General features: G+C 41.5%; 1 protein-coding gene across 1 annotated transcript in view; it reads right to left on the bottom strand.

Annotated features, from left to right (window-relative positions):
* LOC124622658 (guanine nucleotide exchange factor DBS-like) overlaps positions 1–17,219 on the bottom strand; it is a 199,165-nt gene that overhangs the window by 34,779 nt on the left and 147,167 nt on the right. The window contains exons 16-17 of the mRNA XM_047148453.1: positions 9,219–9,344; positions 6,725–6,928 (exon numbers count right to left, since the gene is read on the bottom strand). Of these exons, the coding sequence (XP_047004409.1) occupies positions 6,725–6,928; positions 9,219–9,344 (330 nt within the window). The remainder of the gene's footprint in view (positions 1–6,724; positions 6,929–9,218; positions 9,345–17,219) is intronic.

The raw sequence follows: 17,219 nt of genomic DNA, 5'->3' as shown, positions 1-17,219 counted from the left end.
GATTTTTTTCCCTCAAAGCAACAAGAAGTATCATAGGTTACATGGCGACTCTACACTGAAGCTCGATGCAGTGTCAAAATTTTGCAAAGCATGCAACATTTCTTTTGCACTGAAAGATAATGTAAAGCAGGAACTTGACCGTCATGAAGAGAGATTATCAAAACCATGAACACTGGCCAACAGGCAACACCAATCTTAGTTGTCAGAAGCCGAATGGCCCACTTTGCATCTGTGGAGATTTCAGAGTAGTGGTTGATTCTCAGTCTATTATTGAGTCATAACCTATTCCAACGCTGAAAGGATCAATGTCAAAACTAGCTCGGTTAAAGAACTATGGTGATAAATACTCCACTTGGTCTCTACCATTATAAAATGTCACCCTTCTGCATAGCCAGTGTGCCAAGTTCATTCCAGTGGTATTTAGAACATTTAATTCAGAAAGCTACAAATGCTGTGAACTACCTTGATGATATTATTGCCTCAGGTACAAATACAAAGAAGTCCTTAAAGAATTTGAAATTAGTTTTCAAAATTCTACAGGCAGTGAATTTGAAATACAATGAAGACAAGTGTACATTTTGACAATGTGAAGTACAGTACTTAGAACACATACTGCCTGCATACATCATCAAGTCAACATTGCAACACACTGACGCAATTAAACAGCTTCCAGCTTCCAAGGATATCAAGCAGTTATGTTCTGTATTAGGAGAAATAAATTACTATTGGAAATTTCTCCCTCATGTAGCTTCCATCAGTGGACCACTGCACAAGTTGTTACATTATGGCACCAAATGGAACTGGATCAGCGATTGCCAATGCGCATTTAACAAATTAAACTATTTGATTGACGGTCCAAGCAAAATGCTCATGCTGTGGATGTCTCAGCCTATGGCATGAGCACTGTTCTGTCACACTGACATGGTTTCAAAAGTCCAATTGCATTCACTTTGAGGACTCTGACAATGGCATAAAGAAATTAACATCAGATTGAAAAAAAGGCTCCCATGATTATATTTCCAGCCCAGAAATTTCTTTATTACATTTAGGGATGTACATTTGTGTACACAGACCACAAACCTTCATTGGCTATATTGGATCAAACAATGATGTTCCTACGCAAACTGCTCCATGTCTGTATTGCTGGGTGCTGCTTCTGTTGAATTGTAACTACGAAATTACATTCAAGTCCACAGCACAACATGCAAACACGGATTGGCTTTTGTGTCTGCCAATAGGACAAGACATAAAGTTTGAGTCTTCAGCTTATGTTTGTTTTCCAATGGATATCAGCTGTCAACACCCAATGGAAACTTTCCCAGGAAAACTCAAATTTAACTGACAAACTTGTATCTATAGACCCTGTTTTGCCTAACATGATACACTGTATTCAAATGGAGTGGCCTAATGATAAGAAGTTACTTAACCAACTACAGATTATATCTTACTGGAATGTGAGGCTTGTACTAACAGTGTACAACAGTGTCATTTTGGTTCATTCAGAATCAGGCAAGGCAAGACAAGAGTAGTTATTCCTACAGTTAATAGTTTTAAGGTACTACAGATGCTATATCAATGCCATTAGGGCATAGCTCATATCTACTGCACTGTCAGAGAGCAAATGGAAGAATACTGACACTGAAACTATTTTGGCTAGATACCATTTTTGTCAAAAATACCAGTCAGCTCTGCCTTGACTGTATTCTCCATGGCCACAAGCCTCAGAACCTTTGTCATGTCTGCATATTGATTTTGCAGGAGCGTTTCTCAGAACCTACTGGCTCATCCTCATCGATGCTTTCTCCAAATTTCCAATTGTGATACACGTCATTGATATCTTCCACAAAGACTATTCAGGCTTTGTCTACGTCTTTGTCTAGTCTTCTCTATTGAAGGACTGCCAAAATCTATTGTCACTGACAATGGCACATAATTTCTTTTTAGGAATTTCAATTATTTCGTAAAACCAACAGCATTTCACACTTCAGGACTACACCATTTCATTCTGAGGCCAATGTACTCCCTGAATGATTTGTACAAACTTTCAAGACACACACAATGAAGCTCTTTCAACAATACAATAAAGACAATGTTTTATTGTCCTTTCTCTCTCAGTACAGAGCCAGTCGACACAATGCACAATCTGGAATGGAGGAACTCCGTGGGAGATCACGTTGAAAATTGATGTCAAGTTTAAAACCATTTGTGCATCCACATGCCAAGCCTCGACAACAGTTGAAACAAACTTTTCAACTGAGTTACTCAGTAATCATTTCAGATAAAAGTGTGGAAAAAGACATGGGAACCAAGCACCGTCACAGAACAGCTCAGCAAAAGTTATGTTTAAGATTAAATGTTCAAATGCAATCGAAATACGCCATAAAAATAAAAAATCAGGCCACACTGCAGTGACACGCATACACGCAGTACTCCTATTTTACTTTATACAATCATAAGACCTATATGCAGCCAGCCTTCTGAGAGACCTCCTGACGCAGCCAGCAGCTGCCCCCACCAACACTGGGTCCCATACACATCCAGCCGGTTATGAACCAATGGAAAATGGAAGTGGACCTTGTGGCTCCCACGTCAAACCAGTCTACAGATATCAACATGGCAAACACTCAACTAGACACCCTCTCACTATGATTTTGTATGGGATTGCCATGGTGCCATGACAGAATGTCAGGGGGACAAACAGACATGCACCAACCAAATACACATGCTGTCAAGCAAGGAAGCAAAATGCTAATGAAGCCAGTTGGAAACACTTAGCCCTCACCAACATAGTCCTGCAAAAGCGTATCAACCAAACCCAAATCTCCTTCAGTACCTTCTCTCCATCTGCAAGATTCTCCTGCTATGCAATTCCATTCTTCTTGGAACACATAACACACACTGAACCTCTTTACCTGCAAGAATTTGAGAAACATGCAAGATGCCACCTCAAAAAGCTCTTCATCCTGCTCACTTTCTACTCCCACCTCGGAGTACCACTGTCCACCACCTCTACAACAACCTCCAAACCTCCCCCATGCCCCTTCATAGTGGACAAACCGTATCTCACAGACCTACTACACTTATCCCACCCTCCAAAACTCCCTCCCACCACCACACAGAATCCAGAACCTAAACAGACCTGCAACACAGTTGTAAACCTTTCCTCCAGAAGCCTTAGCCCCACAGAAATATCAGTCCTTTCCAAAGGCCTCACCTCTTGCCCCACTCTCAAATTCAATAATGCAGGACTTGTTAAATACCTTCTCTCCTTCTCCCAGTGGAAACACTTTTTCGGCACCAGCCCTACCAATCAGACTCAACCAAAGCCCAATATTGAACCTTGCCTAACTAAGTCCACTCCTCCATCCAACCATGATCCACCACCACTGCCCCAAACCACCCCCTGTTAACTTTACAAAGTTTCTTAACCTCAAACCTTGCCTCACCATCATTCCCCTAATCCCTCAACATGCAGACTAACCTTATATCCACAGAAAGAACTGCAGTCGGTCATCTAAAAACTAATCCTGACATTATAATCCTACCTGCAGACAAAGGCTCCACCATTGTTGTTCTGAACTGCAAGGATTACCTGGCAGGACTCCACCAGCTGTCAGATACTTCCACCTACAAACCTTGCCACAGTGACCCTATTCCAGTAATCCAGCAGGATCTCCAGTCACTACACAAATCCTTAGGCCCATCCCAGAACCTGTCCCCAGAGTCCATCTATCTACTCACACATACCACTCCCCACACTCCTACCCTCTACATGCTTCCTAAAGTCCATAAACCTAACCGCCCAGGACACCCCATTGTGGCTAGTTACTGTGGCCCCACTGAGAGAATCTCTGCTCTCTTAGACCAACACCTTCAACCTATTACCTGGAACATACCCTCCTATATAAAAGATACCAACCATTTCCTCCACTGACTCTCCACAGTTCCTGCACCTTTACCACACGCTGCCCTGCTCTTCACTATTGGATGCCACCTCCCTGTATACTAACATTCCTAATGCCCATGGCCTTACTGCTATTGAACACCACCTTTCCCAACACCCAATGGATTCCAAACCAACAACCTCCTTCCTAACTATATCCTCACCCACAATGACTTCTCCTTTGAAGGCATTACCTACAAACAAATCTGAGGTACGTCTATGGGCACCCACATGGCACCATCCTATGCCAACCTTTTCATGGGCCATCTAGAGGAATGCTTCCTAACACCCAGAATCCTAAACCCCTCACCTGGTTCAGATTCATTGATGACATCTTTGCTATCAGGATCAAAGGTGAGGACACCCTATCCACATTCCTCCAGAACCTCAACAACTTCTCTCCCATTTGCTTCACCTTATCCTACTCAACATAACAAGCCACCTTCCTAGATGCTGACCTCCATGTCAAAGATGACTACATCAGAACCTCTGTTCATATCAAACCTAATAACCACCAGAAATACCTCCGATTTGACAGCTGCCATACCAAGAAGTCCCTTCCGTACAGCTTAGCCACCCATGGTCACCACATCTGCAATGACGAGCAGTCCCTCTCAAAATATACCGAGGGTCTCACTGAAGCCTTCACTGACCGTAATTATCCTCCCAACCTTGTACAAAAACAAATCTCCCGTGTATTTTCTTTCCAGTCTCCCACCACTTCCGAAAGCCCCATTGTCCGGCCACAGAGGAGCATTCTCCTTGTAACTCAGTACCACCCAGAACTGGAGCAACTGAATTACATTCTCCGCCAGGGTTTCGATTACCTCTCATCATGCCTTGAAAATGGAAAATTGCCTGCCCACTATCCTTCCATCCTTCCCACAGTGGTACTCCGCTGGCCACCAAACCCACAAAATATACTCGTCCATCCTTATACAACCCCGGCTCCCAATCCCTTACCTCATGGCTCATACCCCTGTAATAGACCTAGATGCAAGACCTGTCCCATACATCCTCCCACCACCACCTACTCCAGTCCGGTCACTAACATCACCTATCCCATTAAAGGCAGAGCTACCTGTGAAACCAGTGATGTGGTCTACAAGCTAAGCAGCAACCACTGTGCTGCATTCTACGTAGGCATGACAACCAACAAGCTGTCTGTCCGCATGAATGGCCACCGACAAACTAAGGTCAAGAAACAAGTGGACCACCCTGTTGCTGAACAGGCTACCAAACATTATATCCTTCATTTCAATGACTGCTTCACAGCCTGTGCCATATGGTTCCTTCCCACCAACACCAGCTTTTCTGAATTGCGCAGGTGGGAACTTTCCCTGCAATACGTCCTATGTTCCCATAACCATCCTGGCCTCAACCTTCATTAATCGCTGTCCTCACCCATCCAGCCCCTTCCCTGCTTCCATTCCAGCACTACACAGCCGTCATTCCACCACCACACCCAGCCTTTATTTATTTATTTTATTACTTTATTTTTCCTCTATGTTTCTTTTTATTTATTCCTTTCTATGTCTCTCCTTTTCCACTACTCCCCCTCCCCTTCCCACCTCTTCCCCGCCCAACCTGCAGCACTTCACCATACTATCCCTCCCCCTCCCTGTCCCAGTCTCCTCCTTTCCCTCACCCAGTCGCCACTCCCATTATGCACTGCTGATGTTGCTCACAGTGTGGCTTCAGCTGCCAGATGCTGCAGGTGTGTGTGTGGGGGGGAGGGGGCAGCGCGCGCACCAGCGTGCGCAAGAGGATCCACGCGCACATGCGGGGGGTGTTTGCTTGCAGTGTGGTTTCAGTTTCCTGAGACGGCAGTCGTGTGTGCGAGTTGCATTTGTGTGTGTGTGTGTGTGTGTGTGTGTGTGTGTGTGTGCGCGCGTATGCATATGAGTCTATTGTTGACAAAGGCCATATCTGCGACTCAGCATCTCCACTATATTGTGAGTAGCAGCTTTCCTTCTCATAATATTGAAAAATGTTTAATTAGCAAGCATGTAATCAGTCACCTTCATGGGACTATAGTAGGGAAACACTATCCTGATACTGAGGATGTTTGTGCTGAATTAAAAGTAGTAGCATTCAGTTACTACGGTCACAACAATGACCTTGAATCCCTAATAGGAATGTTACTGTGTTAAATAAGCCAAAGCTAAACAGCAACAATTATTGATGTCCTCAAGCAGCACTACAGAATATTGATATTTCCTAATGTCATTTACTGTCCACACTACTAGGTTTTGTAATTCTAGATCCAATGTCATTACAAGGTAATGAAAAACCTTTCCCGCATAATATTAACTAATGTGTAAGGACAGGGACTAAACAAGGGTTTTCCCATATGGAGCCACTCCTCCTCATCTTTTGTTGTTCTACAACAATATGATATTGGCTCATACACATCTATTGTATGCACAGTATGACTTAGCGCTTTGGACAGGGGTGTTGCAAGTGATTCCTGCCTTTCACAGGGCAGTCAGCATATAAAACAAACGTGCATCAGAGTTTCAATAAAAACACAGACAACACACTGATGTAATAATCACTTAAATACTTTTATATAACAAAACCATGAATCTTGTTGCTCCAAATTACAAAATACTAGTCTACAACGAACTGTGAACAGTTCTGTTTTCTAACTAAAGTTGACACCAAGCAGAAGTCAATCTTGGCTGACTTCTGTTGACACTGCCACACAAGACTTCCTCAGGGAAAAGGCACCTAATTGTATTTTCCACATGGTAGAAGTATTGTACAAACATTCATTACCTTCAAATATCGTTTGAAATGATATTCAGCTTTATTCTGGCCTTCTTTGGTAATCTTTTTACAGAAAAGCATAGCCTTCTGATATAAGAAGATGTGTCTCTGCATAGGTTTGAGGCGTAGTTCTCGTAGCCTGTCTTTCTTGCTTTCTGTCCATACAGAGAATGAGCCCTGCATTAGTAACTCTCCTTGGTCACTCAAATCCCCCTGCAACAAAAAATAACGACATACAACAGAATCCACAAAACATAACATGTTATATTATTGATACACAGTTTGAACGATACCAGTCTACTGGGGAAGCAGTACCTTTGGATATAAATACTATTTGCATAATAACCAAGGCCAACTACATTCTTACATGCAACTACTACTCTGTTGAAAGTATGAACAAAAAATTAATGCACAGCATTGTCACGGGCACAAAACATGAAACCATATTACACCAGTTTTTATTAAATTGTCTCGAGGAATTCTTACAAGCCACTCATAAACCTAAATAACTCACCATGTTCAGTTTCACTTATGACATCTTTACGGTCATGATCCATGTTAAGGGCATCCTGTCATTATTCCAACAGAACCTCAACACCTCTTGCTTCATTTATTTTATTTGGTCCCCCTTTACTCAGTGAGCAACCTTAGTCGATGTTAATCATCTCGCTAGTGGCTACATAAGAGCCTTCATTTACATTCAAGCTACCAATTACCTGAAATACCTTTTATTGTGACAACTAGCACCCATTTCAAATTAGCAAGTACTTCCCATTCAATACAGTCTGGACACTCACAAGTATCACAACTGGGGTGACAAGCAGCCCCTCTCCCAGTATGCTTAAGGTCTACACATCTAGAACAGCACGGGCTATGTGGAAGTTTGTTAGCTTGAAAGCAGGGCTTTGCCCAGAAGGAAAGAAATGTTTCATCCTTACTACATGCCTATCCACCAGTCCACTATTCAGTACCTTCTCTATTTAGTGACTAGTGATCTATCATATATAATCAAAAGTATGGTATACAGCCCCAAGTAATGAAAAATTGACCACTAGACGTCAAAAGTGATGGATCTACCACTATAATAAGAAGGTGGGGAGTAGTACTGTGTTGTCAGTAGAGAAGCAATAATAGCAGAATGGATAGGTCAGGAGAGTTTAGTGGCTTTGAACTTGGACAGCTCATGGAATATCACCTGCATAACACATCCATCAGTGACATTTCTACCCTTCTAAAGCTGCCCACGTCAACTGTTGGTGATGGAACTGTGAAGTGGAAGCATGACAAAACAATCACAGTTAAATCAAGAACAGGCAGAACTCACGCACTGATGAACAGGCACTGTGGAGCATCGTTGTAAAAAACCATATGACATCACCTATCAAATAGTGTCACAAGACAAGGTTTTGATTCCTTGTGGTGAAACCATTCTCCCTATGCGAGAATAGTGTAATGTTGCAAGCTTAAAAGGAGGACTTACAAAAGACTAAAATCTAAGGATGTGGACCATGACGTAAAGGTTTGGAAAAGGCTGGGAAGCGTGCACGGACAGCAGAAGTGGTTAAAGCGACTGCTCACAATAAGCAGGAAACCCAGGTTTGAGTTCTTGTCTGGCACAAATTTTCGTTTGTCACAACTGAACAATATATCTATACCCATTGCAGATGGTGACGTGAAATTCATATTCAGTGAATAATTTGGAACAATATTTCATACAGCTGTTGATCGTTAAATCATATGTCAGAACCTCTGGAATCAGTTACAATGCTGGCTGGCTCCAGATCTCAGCATACATCATCACTACCTTCTCTGGTTGTAGCTCTTGAGGAAGAATGAGCTGCCATTCCTCCACAGACATTCTGACACTCCACTGAAAGTGCCAGCTGTATTCAAGCCATTATATTGAATACATTCTCACTTAACATAAAGAATTCCACTACTAGAATGAAAACTTGCTTGGCACATTACTTTTAAGCATCCTCATCAATCCAAATTGTCACTCTCAATCAACTGATAATAAGAATGTCGCTTCACAACTGCTGTTTTACACAATCAAGCTTTTGAGAGTTACAGCACTGAAAAGTCGTCATCAGTAATATATCTGTTTTCTGAATTCACTCTACATTCCTAAATGCACTTTATAACTGAAGTATTAGATCTTCCAGGCAACAACTTGACACAACCATAATCCTAAGCTGTACACTAACAAAACCTTTTGTCTTAGTATAGAGCAGAATTGCTTTCTCAAGTAGATAATGCGTCCTCATTTCTCATTTTATAATTGCTGCATTACTGACAATACTGTTCCTTATATACACAGATAATATGTTGTGCTTAGCAGTAAAGATTGTTTACTGCTCCTCACACACTTTTTCCTTGTCACAGTTGTACTTCAGTTTAGGAAAACTGACACTGTAATAACAAATGTCATTTGCATTCCATCTACTACATCAATAAAAAAGTAACACATTAAGTTATATTAAAGTTCAGCAGAAATACTTACCCAAAATCCAGTTATTGCAATTTGGTGCATACTGTCATTCACACACTTGAGCACAATCAGCATACCATCAAGTGCTTCCTGAAGTTCTCTACCACATTTGCCATCTTCACTGTAGTGTATTAAGTCCTGTGAAAAAGAGATCAATGGAAAATTACAAGGTGATGAACTTGGTCGTGTTGTATAACAACGATGAGAAACAGATATCCAACATGTTTTCATTTTTTTTACCTATCTTTTCAACAAATAAATCTATCAAAGTTTATGGAGCACTCTTTTTAGGCCCTGTCTAGTCACTTTAAAAGTATCTTTACACAATCGACTTTCTTATCTGAATTGACTACTCGAGACAAGTGCACCTACTTTAGCACCCCTGGCATTCTATTCCCTAACTGAGTCTTGTCTGCTATGAGTGGTTGTTTTCATTTACAGATGAATGCCAAAATTGCCAGTGTTGTGTGAGCTGTCTGCTGTGGAGTTTAGCATCTGATTGATGAAAATGAGGTTATGAGGGATTATCCTTTAAATAGAAAAATCCAATTACAGTAATAAAATTAAGGGACAAGCAATGGCAATAGAGTTTGTTAATGACCAAAGCCAAATTCATAGTGGAAGTTCTTGTTAACGGTCACATGGTAAATTCTCTACACTCCTGAGAACTGAAAGAATAAGAAAAGTGTCATCCAAACATTTCAGAACATATCCATGTATTTGCTCAAGAAAATATGTACTTGCAAATATGTCAGACAATAGGTAGAACAGAATAAATAGTGCCTTTTTGCTTTATCCTTTGTGTATTGTTTTCTTGCTAAGTGCTAAATAACAACAAAAAATGTTTTTCTCATCCAAGAAATCTGAAAGTTTCACTGTTGAAATAATTTTCATTAAAACATATTTATCTGTTTACATTCTTATTTTTGCATAGTATAGGTTTTTTTTCTTTGTGAAATATAAATACTTTTTGCTTTCAGATATTTCGTCTCTCTTGTAGGAGAATATTAGTAGAAAAAAATACCAGGACCTTGTGTAGCTTCTCAATGTGTCACAAAGATTAATAAACCATGGAAGCACAAAGTCAGTTTCTGCAATAGAAGTGAACTCATCCAGAATAGGTTATAACTTCTGATGTTAGCAGATGCCACCAGAGTCCTTGTCTCTGTGCATGTGCAGTGTGCAGCGTACTCAGAAATTTAGAACTCCACACTCACCACAATCTATAGATCATTCACACCATAGGCACTCACGTTGTGGTTGGTTGCCAATCGACATTCAGGCACGAAAGGTGCACACACTTCAAGTAGTTGATTTTGATCAGGAAGTAGCATGTGTAAAATGGGCTCCCCACCTATTTGAAGTATGTCAATACTAATATTCGAGGAGACCACAAAATTCTAAGTGATAATCAAGAGTAAAGAAGATTTTTCTTGTATATAACTTCTGTTATAGATGGGATGCACAATTCCAAGAACTTTACACACTGTTAAATGCAGATATTTCATTTAATACACATTAGCATATATGTAAGAACCACAAATACACTGACTTCAAGTGCAGCTGCTAATATCCATTAAAACCACACAGGATTTATTAGTAGAAGTTTTCATCTTTCATCCCTCAGCATAGACAGTTGCATCAGACACTATCGGCAGACTGAAATACTGCTGTATGTTCCAAAACTGTATAACTATAAAAACAGTGGCGAGTTAGTACGAAAGTCAGTAGTTAGATTTATTGTGAGGGCTGTAATAGATAGTTTCATTGGGATGAATGTAGTGGGGAGCACACCAAGGAAGTCACAGAGGCCCTCTCTTGGAACTTCAAGATATGCTGTAGCTAAATCACGATAGAGGATCGAGGAAAGTATGTCTGGGCCCTTGAACTGCAATCGAAGGCAGAAAGCAAAGAGCTACTGAGGATGAAGGCACACTGTGAGGAGAGTGGCAGTTGGGAAATGACAGCTGATAGGAAGGCTGGGAGGAGGAAGGAATGGTCTGACACTTTTGATGGAAATGCCAGAGACAAGTGGAGAGGAGATTCAGGCAGGAGGAGAGGTAGGAAATGGGCAGCAGTCTCTGCCCATGACTAGGAAACATCGAAGCACTGATAATGTTAGGAAGAAAGAGGATTTAAGGCTTTTATATATGGATTTACCTAAAGATAATCAGGTAGTAACTGTGGGTGGAGCAGCTGGTGATGTGAACAAGATAACATCCTTAATTGGCAGGACAAATGTGTCCATGGTCAAGTCGTTCCAGTTTCATAATCTTCATTTGGACAGTACTATACAGTGTCTTAATGTGGGGCTGGATAGGTACCGATGACTACTGATCAGGCACACATTGCACTGGTGCCACCTGTGACTACTGGAAGAAAAGAGTTTCACTATGCATTGCCTCTACTGCAAGAGGGCTGGGAAGGTAAGGTAAGGTAAGGTAAGATTGTTGGAGCTACTCAGTAACAAAAGAGGGTGTGGAAATGGGGCCACACAAGGTCAACTCCTGTTTTCACATGCAGCACTTCAGCAGCACCAGCTAAGAAAAGTAAATAGGTAACAGCAACTATTATAAAGTCCTCTGAAACTCTTAGATACCCCAATTCTTTACAAATATAATTCACTAATTCAGAGTGCTTAAATCAGTAGAAAAATTACAAAAAAATATATACAAGAGGGTACTGTTTGCTAGGAAAAACCATTTAATGAAAGAATTATATATAATGCAAAAATAAGAGGTATGTAGCAAGGAACATCCTAAAACAAGGAACCAAAAAAGGCAGGTTAGTACAACAACATACAAATGAAAGATGGGAGTAGATAAATAGAAAATCCATAAGAACTAGGACATTTTGTAAATGACTATTTTTCAGGTATTACAGAGAAGCTGCAACAAAGTTTCTCTATGAAAGTGTAGCACCAAGAATGAATTATATATCCAGCACAATTATGTTTTATTACACAACAGAGCAAGAAGTAAAGGACACAATACAAAAACTAAAAAATAAGAAAAAGCAGCCCTAGATGAGGTATGCAACTCTGTTCTGAAGGCACGCATAGACACCATACAAACTCAATTAACACACATAATAAAAAAATGTATTGGTTCAGGAAATTTTTCAGAGTATTTAAAGTATGTACAAGTTGTGCCCCTACTAAAGATATATGATGTCGAAAGCACTGAAAACTGCAGGCCAATTTCCCTACTCTCACCATTCTCAAAGACTGACTAACGAGTTGTCTGAATTAACAGTACTATCTTAATACAGTAAAAGTTTGTCTTCCAATGTAGAAGAAGAATGATGTATTCAAAAAGTAAACTGGATTTTGTAACTTTGCATGTTGTATTAGGCCAATTTGTGCAGTTTTGGCATTGTTATTTTGGTAAAAACGTCTGTACAGAATTAGCTAGATGTTGACCTTCACCTCACAGATGGCTACATCAGTACCTCCGTCCATATCAAACCTACTAACCACCAGCAATACCTCCACTTTGACAGTTGCTACCCATTCCATACCAAGAAGACCCTTCCGTACAACCTAGCCACCCGTGGTCATCACATACTGAGGGTCTCACTGAAGCCTTCACTGACTGTAATTATCCTCCCACCCTGGTACAAAAACAAATCTCCCATGCCTTGTCTTTCCAGTCTCCCACCACCTCCCAAAGCCCCGCAGTCCAGCAACAGAGGAGCATTCCCCTCATAACTCAGTACCATCTGGCACTGGAGCAACTGAATTACATTCTCCGCCAGGGTTTCGATTACCTCTCGTTGTGCCCTGAAATGAAAAATGTCCTGCCCACTATCCTTCCCACCCCTCCTACCGTGGTATTCCACCATCCAGTGAACCTACACAATACACTTGTCTATCCTTACACAACCCCTGCTCCCAGTCCCCCACCTCATGACTCACACCCCCGCAATAGACCCAGATGCAAGAGCCGTCCATACATCGTCCCACCACCACCCACTCCAGTCCAGTCACCAACATCACCCATCCCATCAAATGCAGGGCCACCCGTGAAACCAGTCACGTGATTTACAAGCCAAGCTGCACCCACTGTGCTGCATTCTATGTAGGCACGACAACAAACAAACCGTCTGTCCGCATGAACGGCCCCAGATGGACCATGGCCAAAAAACAAATGGACCACCCTGCTGCTGAAGACGCCGCCCAACATGACATCCCCCATCTCAATGACCGCTTCACAGCCCGTGCCATACGGATCCTCCCCACCAACACCAGCCCCTCTGAATTGCGCAGATGAGACACATCCCTGCAATACATCCCACATTCCCGCAACCCTCCTGGCCCCAACCCTCGCTAGTCACTGCCCCCACCCATCCAGCCCCCTCCCCGTTTCCACTCCAGCACTACACAGCCATCATTTCACCACCACACCCAGTCTTTTAATTTCTTTTTATTTCTCTCCCCTCCGACACCCCCCTCCCCCCCTCCTCTCCCACCCTCCGTCCAAACTGCAACACTTCGCTGTTCGCCACTCCCACCACACTATACCTCCCCATCCCCGCCCCAGCCTCCTCCCCACCCCCACCCACCCTCCACTCCCATCATGCACTGGTGCTGCCGCTCGCAGTGCAGCTTCAGCTCTCCGAGACCGCAGACAGGTGTGCAAGTTGCATTTGCATGACCGTGTGTGTGTGTGTGTGTGTGTGTGTGTGTGTGTGTGTGTGTGCGCCCGCGCACGCGCGCATGCTTGTCTACTGCTGACAAAGGCCTTAATGGCCGAAAGCCACAACTGTGCGAGTCTTTTTGTTGTGCCTATCGTGACTCAGCGTCTCCGCTATATGGTGAGTAGCAACTTTCTGGTATTGTTACATTCCATCCTTGATTTTCCATTGTTCGATTTAAGAGAGATACAGATTTATGGTATTCTTATTCCCCAGTAGAAAAAAAAAAGGAAAGTAGATCTCCAACTGCACCCAAAAATAAAAGGCTGTACTGCTTTCCTGAAGAGCTCACAGGAACCAGAGAAACAACAAGCTCATACTGTACCAGATACAGAAGCATGCCTGGACCAACAGGACAGAACAAAGAGAGACATTTATAAGTCCTATCTTATGTGCAAAAAATTCTACAATACTAAGCTCCTCTTGGCAAAAACACTGGCAGTGCCCCCAATAGATGTATGGCAGAATGGCAAACGATAAGGACACACCAAAATGCACACAAACATGTCTGACAGATGAGGAATTAAATCACTACTTTCTATACCCAGTTAAAGAAATAGGAAACAATCTTAAAGCAACAAGTTCATCAGCAATGGACCTGACTGGAGCCCCACTGCCTAGTGACCAAATATTTCAATGGAGTAATATCACATCTGCTGATATTATAAAAGCGGTTTCCAAATTTTCAAATTCTCAAAGTATGGACTGCTACTGGTTTTCGAACTACACCATTAAAATAAGACAATACACACAGTCTCTACACCATTAGCTTTTATTTTTAATAAATGTGTAGAATTTGGAGTATAGCTAGACACACTCAAGGTGGTAAAAGTTATCTCAGTTTTTTAAAAAGGGAACAAGCTTCCCCAAAGCTACAGAGCAGTCTCAGATGTGCCAATATTTTCAAAGATATTTGAGGCACTGCTATGCACTCACAAATAAGCAGCTACATTGAAAAACACTACCACCTATGTACCAATTAGTTTGGTTTTTGCAAGTTCCAGGAATTTTGGATCACACTTTAACAGCTATTGACTAGAAAACTTGGTACAATAGCTATTATGCAACCTAAGCAAAGCATTCCATTGCATTCCTGTTGACATACTAATACGGAAGCTGGAGTTTTACAGGTTGCATGGGAGCAAATTAGTGGTGATGCATTCTTATTTAAGCAACAGAAAACAATTTGTCTCAGTCACAAATGTAAATTTCTCCTTAATGGAAATCAGCACAGGTGTTCCACAAGGATCTATTTCGAAACCTTCCCCTTCATTGCAGCAGTCAACGATTGGCTAAGAACACAGCTCATTCTGACATATGTTATGCTGATGATACAACGCTACTTACCACACATCAAAGAAGCTCAGATCTGAATCGGATAGCAACAGAAATTCTTGATACATTCTTGAAATGGTTTGCAGCTAATAACTCCTGTGTAATCCCAATAAAACCCAACAACTCCTATGGGAATGTCTAATGAAATAGAAAATAAGCCATTAAAACTTTTACACATATTTATACTGATGCCACACTCTGCTGGGAGGAACATGTTGTTGTTGTTGTTGTTGTTGTTGTTGGCTTCAGTCCTGAGACTGGTTTGATGCAGCTCTCCACGCTACTCTATCCTGTGCAAGCTTCTTCATCTCCCAGTAACTACTGCAACCTACATCCTTCTGAATCTACTTAGTGTATTCATCTCTTGGTCTCCATCTACGATTTTTACCCTCCACGCTGCCCTCCAATACTAAATTGGTGCTCCCTTGATGCCTCAGAACATGTCCTACCAACCGATCCCTTCTTCTAGTCAAGTTGTGCCACAAATTTCTCTTCTCCCCAATCCTATTCAATACCTCCTCATTAGTTATGTGATCTACCCATCTTATCTCCAGCATTCTTCTGTAGCACCACACTTCAAAAGCTTCTATTCTCTTCTTATTTTTCGTACATGTTTCACTTCCATACATGGCTACACTCCATACAAATACTTTCAGAAACGACTTCCTGACACTTAAATCTATACTCGATGTTAACAAATTTCTCTTCTTCAGAAACGCTTTCCTTGCCATTGCCAGTCTACATTTTATACCCTCTCTACTTCGACCATCATCAGTTATTTTGCTCCCTAAATAGCAAAACTCCTTTACTACTTTAAGTGTCTCATTTCCTAATCTAATTCCCTCAGCATCACCCGACTTAATTCGACTACATTCCATTATCCTCGTTTTGCTTTTGTTGATGTTCATCTTATATTCTCCTTTCAAGACACTGTCCATTCCGTTCAACTGCTCTTCCAAGTCCTTTGCTGTCTCTGACAGAATTACAATGTCATCGGCAAACCTCAAAGTTTTTATTTCTTCTCCATGGGCTTGAATACCTACTCTGAATTTTTCTTTTGTTTCCTTCACTGCTTGCTCAATATACAGATTGAATAACATCGGGGACAGGCTACAACCCTGTCTCACTCCCTTCCCAACCACTGCTTCCCTTTTGTGTCCCTCGACTCTTATAACTGCCATCTCGTTTCTGTACAAATTGTAAATAGCCATTCGCTCCCTGTATTTTACCCCTGCCACCTTCAGAATTTGAAAGAGAGTATTCCAGTCAACATTGTCAAAAGCTTTCTCTAAGTGTACAAATGCTAGAAATGTAGGTTTGCCTTTCCTTAATCTAGTTTCTAAGGTAAGTCGTAGGGTCTGTATTGCCTCACATGTTCCAATATTTCTACGGAATCCAAACTGATCTTCCCCGAGGCCGGTTTCTACTAGTTTTTCCATTTGTCTGTAAGGAATTCGCATTAGTATTTTGCAGCCGTGACTTATTAAACTGATAGTTCGGTAATTTTCACATCTGTCAACACCTGCTTTCTTTGGGATTGGAATTATTATATTCTTCTTGAAGTCCGAGGGTATTTCGCCTGTATCATATATCTTGCTCACCAGATGGTAGAGTTTTGTCAGGACTGGCTCTCCCAAGGCTGTCAGTAGTTCTAATGGAATGTTGTCTACATATCAATCGCTTATGTGAAAAAAATCTCTCAGGTGTCAAACCTCATTTTGAAGTTAGGGGATTTAGTGAGCTTGGATTACCTTAGGGTGACATACTTTGCACTCTGCCAGTCACTTATGTCGCTTGGTCGGATTGTATAGGGACATTTCCCTCACATCATGAATATTTTAAAAATACAAAAATATGTTCTATTTATAATGTGTAAAACAGGATCCATAGAGCACTGTCGTCATCCTTTTCCCAGGCTCAGAATACTTACAATTATAAATTTATACTTACATATGTGTCTGCTCTACGTTAAAAATAATACTT

The sequence above is a fragment of the Schistocerca americana genome, chromosome 1, assembly GCF_021461395.2.
Source record: "Schistocerca americana isolate TAMUIC-IGC-003095 chromosome 1, iqSchAmer2.1, whole genome shotgun sequence".
NCBI lineage: Eukaryota > Metazoa > Arthropoda > Insecta > Orthoptera > Acrididae > Schistocerca > Schistocerca americana.
The sequence above is the reverse complement of the archived record's forward strand: the minus strand, read 5'-3'. Positions and strand labels throughout refer to the sequence as shown.